This window comes from Pagrus major, chromosome 20 (genome assembly GCF_040436345.1).
Source record: "Pagrus major chromosome 20, Pma_NU_1.0".
In the NCBI taxonomy this organism is placed as follows: Eukaryota; Metazoa; Chordata; class Actinopteri; order Spariformes; family Sparidae; genus Pagrus; species Pagrus major.
The window spans coordinates 19,842,197-19,855,403 of record NC_133234.1 but is presented as its reverse complement, the minus strand read 5'-3'; the positions used below and the strand labels follow the sequence as shown (position 1 = coordinate 19,855,403).

Below are 13,207 nucleotides of genomic sequence, written 5' to 3'. Positions count from 1 at the left end.
GAGGAGTTTTAGTCTGGTTACAGGTTGCCAAGATGAAGTTCGGGAAGAGCATCTGCGTGCTCAACGTAGGGGGGACACGGTACGCCTTCACCCGTGAGGTGATCAGGGATTTCCCTCTCCGGCGCGTCAGCCGCCTGCATGCCTGCGCAACCGAGAAAGAGGTCCTTGAACTGTGCGACGACTACGACCGGGACCGGAATGAGTTCTTCTTCGACCGCCACGCTCAGGCTTTTGTGTTCATCATGCTGTACGTGCGCTCCGGCAAACTCCGCTTCGTCCCCGGAGTGTGTGAGCTGTCCTTCTACTCAGAGATGCTCTACTGGGGGCTGGAGAGCGCGCACTTGGACTCTTGCTGCCAGAAGCGTTTGGACGACAGGATGTCCGAGATCGGACTGGACACTCTGTCCGAGGAGGACCTCAGATTGTCGGGGGACGAGCCTCACAGCCCGGGCGACCCGGTGCAACGGACTGCGCTCACGGGTCGCGCCAAATGGCTCGAGAAGATGCGCAAGGCGTTCGAGGAACCCAACTCCTCGCTCGGGGCGCAGCTTCTGGCTTCGGTGTCCGTGATCTTTGTGATCGTTTCTATGATCATGCTGTGTGCGAGCACCCTGCCGGACTGGGACACAGCCAAGAGGACGACCGTGGAGGAGCACAGGTAGGCGAGAAAGTTTAGAGGAATAGAGGGGCGCAGACGGGTGCGTAAAAGTCAGATGTGACTTCATGTGAAGGATACGTTATTGTGATAAAGGATCTCAAACGTGCGCAATGATGCGTTCAAGGCAGCGGTCAAACTCGGTTTATCACCCAGAAGATGATGCATGCATGTTTTTTTTTTACATAAAAAGTCAAAAATCAACTCTTTACTTTGAAATCATTGGATATATAAAGACAGGAAACAGATATGGGGACTTTGTCCTTGTGTTTAGTGATTGGAAGTCAATACAGTAATGACAAGTTTCAGGCAGCACATTAAACATTAGTATCCTCACATGTCAGGGAAGCTCCCAAGGAAGCCGATCAATAACCAATCCATAGCATCTACAAAAAGTGTAGTGTTAATTATTACACAGAAAAAAGCCCACTCTTCCTCCTGAGCCTCTTCCCCTCCTCTTCACTGGTCATTTGAATATCTTTATTGGCGTGGTTAGTTTACACTGCATGGTACACAAGGAGGACAAACATACCAGATGAATGCCTGATGATGCACAATATTCCAGTGGGTAATAAACTGATAGAAGAAGGTGTGCTGAGGGATTATATATTAGTGTAAGCAAGCAAAAAATGATTTAAGACACTTACAGGAATCACCTCCTATCTGAGTCAGCTATTTTGGCTCCAGGATGAAAAAGTGCACCTCTCTTTCCACATTATTTTGGCCGCGGCCTGTCCTCTGTAAGAACCCTGAGGCGGCCTTTTCTCTATATAAGGCTAGGTTATGTTCACTCAGGCTGGATATAGTTTTGGATCGGTTGCAGTGGTTAGGTAATCGACTAATAGTGCAGTTTATACTCGGGGTCAAGAGGATTCCAATTTAGTTTCATGCCTGTGGATGATACAATTCTCTCGCATGCTCTAAGATTTTTGTAATTTGGTTTGGTCTAATTGTGCTGATGCAGTTATCCTTTGGCTCCGAGATCTTTTGCTCGGCCTCGTTGCTCCAAATACGAGCACCACCTCTCTGTAATTCAGTTTGATTGCCTATGCTGTGCTAATCAATGGGGTAATGGGGCGCTTGTGTCACACTTTCTTTGGAGGCTTTGAATCCCCCCCCTCTGTGCAGTTTCCCAGCATCGTCTCTCCTCCTGTCTTTGTTTACTCGTCTCAACCCAGATGTCTTCCTTATTTTCCATAATTTATATCAGCCTCATATCGTCCATATCTCTGTGTAGCTCCTCTGACATTTCCTGTTTACACTCTAATTTTTCTCCTCTGCAGGATAGTCGAGGCCGTGTGTATTGGCTGGTTCACAGCAGAGTGCATATTGCGCTTTCTGGTGGCCAGAAACAAGTGGGAATTCCTCCGCCGGCCGCTCAACATCATCGATGTGATTGCCATCACCCCCTACTATGTCACCATGGCGATGGCCCGTGCAGGGATGCCAGGTGCCGGGCTCGGGGTTGCTGGGGTGATCCTGCGGGTGCTGAGGATGATGCGGGTGTTCTGGCTCATGAAGCTCGCCAGACACTTCATGGGCCTGCAGACACTGGGGCTGACGCTCACACGCTGCTACCGGGAGATGGTAATGCTGATGGTGTTTGTCTGCGTTGCCATGGCGATATACAGCGCTCTGGCCCAGCTGCTGGAGCACGGATTGGATTTAGGGACGCAGAACCCGGATTATGCCAGCATCCCGGCTGCAGCTTGGTGGGTCATCATTTCCATGACGACGGTGGGGTACGGGGATGTGTATCCTGTGACAGTCGGGGGGCGGGTGCTCGGGGGAATGTGCGTGGTGAGTGGCATCGTTCTGCTGGCACTGCCCATCACATTCATCTACCACAGTTTTGTACAGTGCTACCATGAACTCAAGCTGCGCTCTGCCAGGTGTGCACGCAGCCTAGCGCCGGACATACTGCAGTGAACACGCATTCATGGCTCTGGAAGAAACTCAACAAACCAGTGGACCCGCTGCTCCCATTGTGAAATAATGAGCCTCAACCAGAAAGAAACTCAACAAACCAGTGGATCTGCTGATCGCTTTGTGAAATAATGATCAACGCTGTGCCCTGCCCTGTTCCCTGCCTGAGCTGCACCTGGTTTTATTTGGTCGCTCCAGCTCCTGCCTGTTGTGCTGATGATCGTCAGTCTTCAACCAGCATGCTCTGCATGGGCAGAAGAATAGAAAATACCCAAATAATTATTTATTAAACACGCACAGGCGCAGTCTATCCAGTGGCTTCTGTTTACACTGCATCCCCATGGTTACAACATTGGCAGAGACGGCTGCTTTTTTTGTGTGATGCATCGAATGCTCTGTGTTTGTCTGGCTGTCAGCCTTTCACTTTGTCTAAGCCTTGCACCCAGATGGGACAAGTTACACAAGATTGATGTGTGACCTAGATGCATTCTGTTAAACCTGTGAAACAGAGAAAAGGAGCCAACAAGTGGGTGCCGAGGGTTTGGCGTGCAGGAGGGGCTTAAGCCAACGATAATGAAATATGGAGACAGGTCAGCGAGGACTACAAGGTGTCAGACAAATAAAAGGGCGACAGATACTACGACACATGGCAGACGCAGTGTGAAGTGGAGAATAAAAGATCATGGGACAAAAATGACAGCGATGTCAGAACGTGGAGCGAGCCTGCACACAAGGAATGAATAGATGAAGATGAAGTGTGTGTTTTGCCTCTCCATTTGCGCCAGAATGTAAGGCATTTTGTATTTCTGCGTCTCCAAGGCAACCTCGTCCTCCAGCATGTCAATCATGATGGCGGTTGATTATTGTGCACACAAATAGGCCACATGCGCACATACACATCTCCTGACTGGGAGGCAGCATTTTTGTTCTGCCATTCTTGGTCGAATTACCTCTCGGGGATTAGCTGAAATTCCTGAAAAGCGAAAGAGAGAGAGAGAGAAAAAAAAAAGAAAAAGAGTAGTAGAGGATGTCACAGATGACGGCTCTGACATTCATGATTCAGACATGTTCGCCTTGTCCATGGTCTGCCAAGATGATATGATTTGTTGAGGAGACACATGATCCAAACAAACAAGTCAACACCTCTCCCACACAACAGTCTTTCTCCACTCCTCTTCCTCCTGTTGCCATCAACCATCCTCTTTTTACACACACACACACACACACACACACGGAGCCCTTGCTCTTCTTTTGCAAAGGAAATTAAATAATTAACGAGTCTGTTCATTATCTGTCCGTCCCCACGTTTGTTATCTCCTCATTAAACCTCGCAGCCTTGTATGAGTTTAGTATGTATTGTAGACAGTACATATCTCAATATCCTTGTTGTTGTGTTATCAATGTGCTTTTTAAGTAGTCACAAAAAAGCAAAAGATAATCCATATTTTTGTCACCCTCCCTTCCGCTCATAATTTCCTAAACTCGGTAGCATTGCTTATAGCCCAGTGAATTTTTGGCCGGGCCTGATTGAAACCATCAATCAGAAACTTTTTCATTTGTAGAATAGGAACTTGTAATTAATGTGATCGATGTCTGAGCTTTTATAATAAAATTACTCCGAGCAAAATGTCTTTGAATGTGTAATAATGACTCATTACAAATCAAACTCTACCACAAAATGGTAAAACATTTAACTGTTAGACTCCATCTTCTGCTCTCACTGTGTAGGAATATTGATCTCAGGTTTTTGACCTAAAATAACCTTCTTAATGAATTAAAGGTCTCATGTTGGGGGATTGGCTGAGGGCAGCGACTATATCGTTTTGACACCACAACCTCACTGATGTCTCAGCTCATCTGAATACGAGCTGTGTGAATTTTTCCTTGGATTGACGTTTTTGAGGTCACAGTATTCATACAGCACCTGGCCCTGCTTTATTATAGAAACAATCAACAGACATCTCACTTTTTACAATATGGGACCTTTACATTTGTCCCAGCTGGGAGGAGTGATAAGTGCATAAGGCCTTCTGCGGCAGATGGGGCTTGATACGTCTGGATGTGATGACATACTATTTACACCTCTAAGTGTCCTGCAGGCAATGGACCGTAATGTTCAAGGGGAGAACACCTGAGCCCGCCGGCAAGGGCATTCGGCGCTCTCATCAGACCCACACTGGGGTGAACATTGAGCCTCAGTCTGGTTCACAAAGTGCTGTTATACAAGGTAAACGACTTGAATCACAGACTGCTGCCACTCTGTTCTCCAGGTTCAAACCTTTTACGCAGCTTTCCCATCTGTCGTCGAGCTTTGAAGGCTTGAGTTTCAGGTCTCAGTCTGCTCACCCTGTATTATAACACCTATGGTAAATAGAAATACACATAAGGGTGAAAAAAATGAAGGAAAAACTAACATTTAATGTCTTAGTAAGGTGTCTCCCAGAACACATTCTGTCTCTGACACTCTACTGGATGAGGATCATGAAAGTCATTTGGATGAACTCTTTGGAGACCCAAATGCAATGGAAATCCATCCGATATTTACAGTGAAAGCACAAAATGTCAAGCTCATGGTGGGGCTGAAGGAAAGGTCAGGGGATTACCAGCGTCAGTAGGATTTATCTGCTGGGGACAGTAAGTATTTGTACCAAATTTCATGGATATTGATCATATAAACATTGGGATATTTCAGTCGGACTTAATTTGTGGACTGATTGACATCTGCATACCTAAAAATGTGTCTGTGTCAGCCACATGACTAAGAATGTAACATGAAAGCAGTTCTTTCTTAGAAATGATCAATTTTTACCAAAACTTTTATGTTTGCTGATAAAGTAGATTAATTTATAGAATGTGCAAATGAAGTCTTTTATGAAACCTACCAGCTTTTCATCAAATTGTTACAACTTTAAGCTTCTATAAAATGTTTTGTCAGTCACTCACTTGGTCTCTGAGAACTTACGGTCTGAACGTCTTGTAAAATCTTGTGTTTTTAAAGATTTGTATTTAAGACATAGTACAAAACATGCTGTGACAACCTGGGGTCGGGAAATAGACACAATTACATGTTGACAAAGATGCCAACCTGACTAAAAGTATCTGATATTAAATCTACTTCAGTATCAAAAATAAAAGTAAATTACACATATATTTACATGAACGTTTACTGTATATTACGGGTCAACCGATTACAGACCTGGTGGATTATGGGATCTGATTTTCTTTTCTTTTTTTTGTAGTATTTTTTTTTTATCCAAATACAGGATTACTGATTATTAGATTACAAAGTAGTCTGCAAAGTAACTAGTAACTATGTAGTGGAGTAAAAGTACAATATTTGCAGAGTGTATAAAGTATAAAGTAGCTGAAAAGGGAAATATCTAAATAAGTACCTTAAAATTGTACTTAAGTACAGTACTTTAGTAGTAACATTCAAAAACTGGTAAACATGAAACCAAAGATCTTGTTTTTCAGCAAATGAGACCATGTGAACCACGGACAATGGAGTAACCTTCAGTGGGGATTGGGATTTATTTAATTTTTGTAGTGGGTGCTGTAACTTTCTGCGTGATGGGAGGTTTATTGAGGCTGATGGTAAGACCTGCAGACATTGTTAAGGCCTGAAAAAATTACTGCTACCTCTTCTGCATATCTTTCAGTACAAAATCCTTAAATCTATTTTGAATTTACACTTGACAATGTCTGATTATAATTCAGATTCCCCTGAAACGACACTAGAGCTGGACATCAACCAAAGATAAGGCAGTAAAAGACAGTTCTCTTTTACCACATAGCCTATTATGAACAGCATCTATCATAATCTACATTGAGTATCAGGTCTCTATCATTTATTTAAGGATTTTCAGTAAAGTTTTATTGCAGTCTTTTTTAAAAAAAAAAAAACACTCCCATACTGAATTTTCATCAGGCAGCGTCGAGCCACCTCACTGCTACGTCACTTTCCCTCGACGGTCGCAACCGGAAGACCCTTAACCGGTTGATTTTGTTGTGGGTGACACTCTCCCCCGTCCTTCAGCAGGAAAATGTACTACAAATTCAGCGGTATTACCCAGAAATTGACGGGGTCTGCTCCCACGGCTGCCTACAACCCTCAGGTGAGTCCTGGAGACGGTGTGTCGGTTTAAAAGAGACTCGTTTACCGCCGAGGATGACCTTCATGTCCGGGTGTTGGATAACGAACCATTACTGTCTTTACTGTCGCTCCCAGGGCTGTCAGTCCACTTGAAGATAGTTAAAGGTCTCCAGTGTAGTTAGATGTATAATTGTGTTTTAATTCTCAAACGTGGCGTTGTTTTCCTGACTTGTTTCTCTGTTGAACAATAACTGTTATTAAAGGCCGTTTCCGGTTTTGTTACACGGGAGTTTAACGTTACAGCTAAACTGGACTTCCTCCATGAAGTGTGTCCCAGAAAGTCCTCTAACAGCAGTTTTGTAAAGTGATTTACGTTTTTGAAACTTTCAGACAAACCACACAGAAGCAGCGGCCTCTCTTTCTTTATTTATTTCTTTCTTTCCCCATTGTTCATCAGTGTTTTATCACAGCTCCTTTATCTAACCTTTATTCTGAAAGGTTAGGCTATTTCCTATGTGTCGATCTGGCCTTTGTGTGACTTTACAGCCAATTTTCTAAATTCAATAGTCTCTCATAGCATCTGCCAGATGTGACCTTTGTTATTGCTGCTCTGTCCTTTACACTGCAGCCTACTTGTTATTCCATTATAGAGGGTTAGGCTGCGTTCAAGCTCCCCTCTGCCTCCATTTGGAAGTCACTTATCCGACATTTAATTATTCTTAGTGGAAGGAAAATGTCCCTTTTGAAGTTCTTTAGCTCAAATATGAGCTACTGTATTTGTAGTTTACTCAAGTATTCTCTTTTCTAGCCTCTTTACACTTGAAGAAAAAGTGTAGACTTTGACTGTGTCTCAATATTCTTTTAAATCATTCGAGTTTAATTATCCTTCTCACTTTGTCGTCACAGGTGGTGGTGATGCACCTTAATGATGGTCGGCCGATATTGGCCTGTCACACAAAATGCGCCAATATGAAATCTTTTCATTTAGAGATTATAATGTAGAAACAGTTGCCTGAGGTGATAATTATATAATATATAATTATTAAATTCCCAGTGAAGTTTACTATTTCAGTTCAGTGTAATTGTTGCCTGCTTTTCTACAGTCATAGTTACAGACTCTCTCAGAAAAAGAAAGAGACAACAATGTAGACAATGTAGCTTTGCGCCAAGCGTCTGAGAACCACATTTGAGGGATCATTGCAAAAAATGTACGTTTATGTATATGTTATGTGAATCTTAGAATACTGGCCAATATGTCAATATCGTTATTTATTTACTCTCGAGTATTGGTATCAGTATCAGCTCCAAAAAGCCAGTGTTGGTCGGGCTCATTAATTAAAATGTGGTCATTGTTTTGTGTTATTTAGTTTATCATTCAAGTAACTCTGTGTTTACTTTATCTGTTCTTTTAGCTCCTGATGTAGCATACTTTGATTTTGCATCGAACATAGATCAAGTCGGTGGTTAAAACAGTTTTCTAACATAAAAATATCCAACATTTAATACATTATTAATGATTAACTGATAATCAATTGTTAAGGCAGCCTGCTATCAATTAAAGAAATTGCTTAAAATTTGAATCCTTAGTTGTTACGCTGTGTAAAATGTAAATAAAAACAGAATGCATTGATTTGCAATAATTCTGACATATATTCAGTTAAATACAGCACAAAAACAACAGTTCAAACTGATAAACTTTATTGGTTTTTGTAAATAAATACTCATCATGAACAGCGTCCCAACAGCTCAGTCACACAGAGCCGTGGTTTCTCTCCATTTGGTCCTGCCGTCGTGTCACTTATCACGTAAGCTGATTATAGTACTGGCGGCATATGAGGTGTCAGGCATGACATTTATTCTCTATTAGCAGATAAACAAACAGCAGCAGGTGATGAGACGCTGTGATAAACTTTAATTTCATATTCATAATACTGACAGGTGTTGGATTCAGCCTCTGCAAAAAATCTGTTAATTAGTCCGTGTAGTTTACAATTCTGTCTGTTCACTTGCCACCCAGTGAAATGGATTTTATCGATTGAATATTATATGTGATAAATGTCAATAGATTAATCCATATTCTAATCGCTGTTCTCTTAGCTGCAACGGCAGCAGTGTAAATCTGAAGGCTAGCTGCTCTGCATTCATCAACAACCAAACGGGGAAACATGGTTCCTTTGCGCCCGAATTCAGCCATTGTTTATGCGGGAAAAATCCAGCCCCACGGGAGGCTGATTAGCAAAGTGAGTGTGTTGTTTGTAATGTTTCAGCCATTACACTGCAATCAGTATTTACTTCAGAATGATAAGTTAAAGCAAAAATGTTGTCTATTGCAGCTTAAAGAAAATTAAATTGGCTGTCCCAACCCAATTCTTAAACCTTAGCAGAGAAAAATGCCATTGCACTCAGAAACAATCAGAGCCAAGGTAATAAATAAGTGTTATTGTTAAATACATCAAAAGAACTGAACGAACAAAACGTTGAATAAAGACCTGCTTTTCCTATGAAACACTGGCGCTCACTGAGCATGCTGGGGAAAAAAGCCCGTGCCTGAACCTAATTTCTGTCGCTGTTAGAGGGTAATAGAAAATCTCACCTTTGCCAGTAATTTGTTTGCCTCTTTACAACAGCAACCGTGGCAACTGCATCTTTTCCCACTTGCACTCAGCAATTATCACCTTTAAAGCTGGTCACGTGACCTCAACTCAATCTGTCCTTCCAGGGTCTCACGCTCGGCAGATTGATAAATGAGCACGATCAATAGAAAGGCTGTTAGTCCGTCAAAAGACTAAAAAAATACAAACAAGAACAATCACACCTCAAGTCACACACCTTCAGGCCATGTCTAACCTGCATGCGTGTGGTAAAAGGTGAGGGAGCTCCCACAAGACACCGGGCACAGTTCACATCCGTCTGCAATAACAGGTTACACAGGAGCAGCACAACAAAGGTGAATGGTCCGTGTTTTCAGGTGTAAATCACAAATATGTGTTCCCGCTGTGAACACATTTAGTTAAGCCTTCTCTCAAATGGCAAGTAAAAATAATCTGCTGTCAGTGCCTCTGCATTTTTTATATGTCAGATTTAATTTCCCCGCTCCCACACTATCTGCCTCCACACACGCTTAACAAGGTAATGGGTCTCCCAGTAATTTTCAGAGCCAAGGTGGGTGAGAAGCTTCTTCCATGTGAGAGGATATTAAAGAGGCACGCTTGTACTTCATTAACACCACAGTGTACGTCTCGTTTGGCTTAACAGCTAATGATAATTTCCCAGTAAAAAGGTCTGGCTGCGTTTGACAAGCCCAGACATTGAACAACTGAATACAAAAAAGGCCTGCATGTTAATACACTCTTGTTTTGAAAGTTGAACTGCTTGAGGTGCTCTTAAATGATCTAAGCAGGCACTCGAGAGGCATTTCACGGCTGGAAATGATGGCTCTGGCATAAAACTGGGCCATCCATGCAGTAGAAATGGCAAATATTTTTTTAAATTGGTGCTACATGACCAGAGGAAAAGTGTGGTGGTGTTCCTTTTGCTCAAAAGGTAGAAAATCTACAACAACCAGGACCAATAAACACTTTTTTTTCTCCTAACCTTTATTTATTCAGAGGGGGGGTTCGCTGAGAGTGATGCTTTCTTTTGATAGGCCTGATCATATTCGCACAGTTACACATTCACACCTGGAAGCTGCCCAGTACAACTTTTCATCTGTTGATCACTGAGCAGCTCAAGGGCACCTCAGTGGTGGTAATGAGGGTGCAGCAAGCGCTGCCTTCACAATCTCGCTTCTCTCACCTTTAGGCTTTCTGTTTTGAAACAGGAAACACTATGGCAGCCTGCTGGTATTGAACAATATCGTATTACAGCAAAACAGAACACTAAAATATGTTTTTAATAACATTTATGGGGAGAAATACAGTGAACAAGATCGTGGTTCATATTTAATCAGTACTGCTTAGTTTTTCAGTGTGATTGGAGTTTTTTCAGGCTCTGTTTTCACAATACAGGATCAATGTTGTAGCCACTTCACAAACGTTCTCAGTTGCAGCTAAACAATACACTAAAATATGTTTCTGAAATAGACAGTGTAGTAACAGAAAAGAGAGAGTGGTGGTCAGTCAGAGGGAGATGAGTAGTTTTATAGGTATTGTAAATATGTTAAATACATTTGTATCAGTAGCTTTGAATGAAATTGGGCATTACCGTGACCAGTTTTGTTGTTGTTTTTTTTCTCAGGGGTTGAGGCCAGCCGTGCCAGAGTCCCCAGCCATGATCTTTGCCTCACCCACCAAGGTGGTGTCAGAGGCCGGGTCCACGGTGGAGTACTTGGGGGCAAACAGGGTTCCTGACTTCCAGAGGCTATTCCAGGTAATGAAGAACACAGACTGAAATAGACGTCAGTCGTAAAGTGGCTGAGTCTTCAACTGGGGGTCCTCCGAGTTACTTTAGGGTGACAGCCAAACTGTTGTTTGATAATATTTTGTCCGTTTTGTTTTGTTTTTTTCAAAGATTTAAACGTTTTCAAAAATGCAAACTAACATGAATCCAACATATTATTTGCAAAGAAAAATTTGTAAAAAGCAGAAAACACATTTTATCAAACAACAATGATGATAGTTTACCCATGATTCCTTGTTCAATCATGTGAGCAAGTCACCGCACCATCCATACATAAACTTATTATCAAACATATTGGCTATGTGTCTGTATTATTATAAGTGTACAGACACCCTGACATACCATACAAGTCAGGGAAAGCAATATTTTAGCGGTGTTAAGAAATGTACTGGTGCAGCAGCAAGTTTGGAACAAAATCAGTTTGTAATATAAAAGTGTCATCTTGAAACAGCTCACAATGTGTTGTTATGTTATGAGCAATAAAACACAACAAATCCTCTTTAAAGCGTTCATTTTGTTTCAATATTACAACTTAAAATTCACGAACACACCGAAATTGGAAGAAGGACTTCCAAACACGGGAAATGGTACCATCAGAGGAGTACGGCCAGATTTTTTCCACTCACGAAGTTTACACAGTGAATTAGCTTTTGATGAATCAAATCAGTTTTCAGAATAAGAGTTCAGGACCGGTCAACGTGTCTAATGGGTCGAACTTTATCTGTCAAAGCACTTAAAGTTTATTAGTTCTCGGTGCTGACTGGCATTTATTTCACTCTGGTCTTTATGGTCTCTTGCTTTCACCCTCAGTATTCATCACACGAGAGGCACAGAGCGAAATAATAAGAGACCCTGGAGTGGGGGAGAGCAATCAGTCACACAAATGGAAATTACAGTATCGACTGCTGCTGTTTTCAAATTTGAATATCCTTTTTTTCTTTATAGAAACTCTGGCCTTCAAAAGCAAATTGCAGTCAGTAGAAAACCTTTGTTCTTATAATAAGACTGTCAATTCGGTGTTTCTTGTTCTGACAATATTTTTGAAGAAAAAACTGTGCATGTTTTCACAATATTGAAGAAGAAAATGATTTCCAAAACCTGCAGAAGTGGTCGGCAGTTTGGGGTTTTTGGTGCGTCGTCAAAGAGAAAAAGAGGTTGATACATAGCTACAGGAACATTGCCCTCAGACCCAAATAATTAAACATGTTGAAGCCTTTCTAATGCAGAAAATTGCTCAGAATGCCCTGTACCTTCTGTTACGACTCAATTATTGTATTTTTCATGTTTTCCTTCTTTCTTTCTTGCGCCAACACTCCCCTACCCCCCGCCCTCCCCCTCCTGTTTCTCTCAGTCATCAGACGGTATTCCCATTCACCTGAAGCGTGGAGTTCCCGACAGGCTCCTGTACCGCACCACCATGGCTCTCACTGTAGGAGGCGCTCTCTACTGTCTGGTGGCTCTTTACATCGCAGCCCAGCCCAACAACAAGTGACCAACGCTAACCCAGGATCTTTTCTGTAACACCTCTGACACGTTGCTGCTGTACCCCATCGACCCAACATTCCCGGTGTCCATCTGCCCTCGCCACGCCACCTCTTGGGACTCTTAGATGAGAATTAATTTCTGTCCGACCATCACGCCAATCATAACAATAATAATGTTTGTTTTCTTTGTCAAAAAGATGTCTAAGTTAATAAATTTTAAGGGGAAACAAAGGTAAACCATGCTCTGAGTCTGAGTCTTTTTGCTTTTTGTTTGTCTTCAACTTGATGTCTTCTGTTTATATTGCCACATTTCCTCCCAAAGCACCTGGTAATGTTAATGCCAGGAACTACTTTTCAAAAAACTAGAAGGTTCCTTCAACCGTTTGTTGTCTGTGTTTCCACCAAGATTAGGCAAATAAGTCGACTGTCATGTGAAAAAGAGACTATTTTTAAATGTGATTTCTGCGTGCGACAATATACAACGATGTACGAAGGGGATTAGGGCCACTGTAAGCGCTGCAAGCCCAAACCCCGAAGTTCCTGTTCTTATGGAGAGAACGACCCCACAAGCAAGGAGTTTCTGGCGTATGCAGTAATCTTCCTGGACCTTAATTTATACCCGGGTCCCTGTTGTGTTGAGTTCCTCCAAAT

The 13,207-nt window shown here is 42.3% G+C and overlaps 2 protein-coding genes across 2 annotated transcripts; both read left to right on the top strand.

The window, feature by feature from the left end:
- Positions 1–3,573, top strand: kcng3 (potassium voltage-gated channel, subfamily G, member 3). The gene is made up of 2 exons (XM_073489949.1): positions 1–658; positions 1,939–3,573. Exons 1-2 carry the CDS (start codon positions 33–35, stop codon positions 2,582–2,584), a joined length of 1,272 nt encoding a protein of 423 aa, XP_073346050.1. The 5' UTR covers positions 1–32; the 3' UTR covers positions 2,585–3,573.
- A 2,998-nt stretch (positions 3,574–6,571) lies between these two features.
- cox7a2l (cytochrome c oxidase subunit 7A2 like) lies at positions 6,572–12,793 on the top strand. The gene is made up of 3 exons (XM_073489624.1): positions 6,572–6,696; positions 10,911–11,042; positions 12,424–12,793. Exons 1-3 carry the CDS (start codon positions 6,625–6,627, stop codon positions 12,562–12,564), a joined length of 345 nt encoding a protein of 114 aa, XP_073345725.1. The 5' UTR covers positions 6,572–6,624; the 3' UTR covers positions 12,565–12,793.
- The last annotated feature ends 414 nt before the right edge of the window (positions 12,794–13,207 follow it).

Excerpts from the sequence above, each read along its gene's own strand:
- kcng3 (XM_073489949.1), top strand. The coding sequence starts at position 33 with ATGAAGTTCGGGAAGAGCATCTGCGTGCTCAACGTAGGGGGGACACGG. Across the intron at positions 659-1,938 it reads ACGACCGTGGAGGAGCACAG|GATAGTCGAGGCCGTGTGTA; the intron begins GTAGGCGAGAAA and ends TCTCCTCTGCAG.
- cox7a2l (XM_073489624.1), top strand. The coding sequence starts at position 6,625 with ATGTACTACAAATTCAGCGGTATTACCCAGAAATTGACGGGGTCTGCT. Across the intron at positions 6,697-10,910 it reads CGGCTGCCTACAACCCTCAG|GGGTTGAGGCCAGCCGTGCC; the intron begins GTGAGTCCTGGA and ends TTTTTTTCTCAG. Across the intron at positions 11,043-12,423 it reads ACTTCCAGAGGCTATTCCAG|TCATCAGACGGTATTCCCAT; the intron begins GTAATGAAGAAC and ends TGTTTCTCTCAG.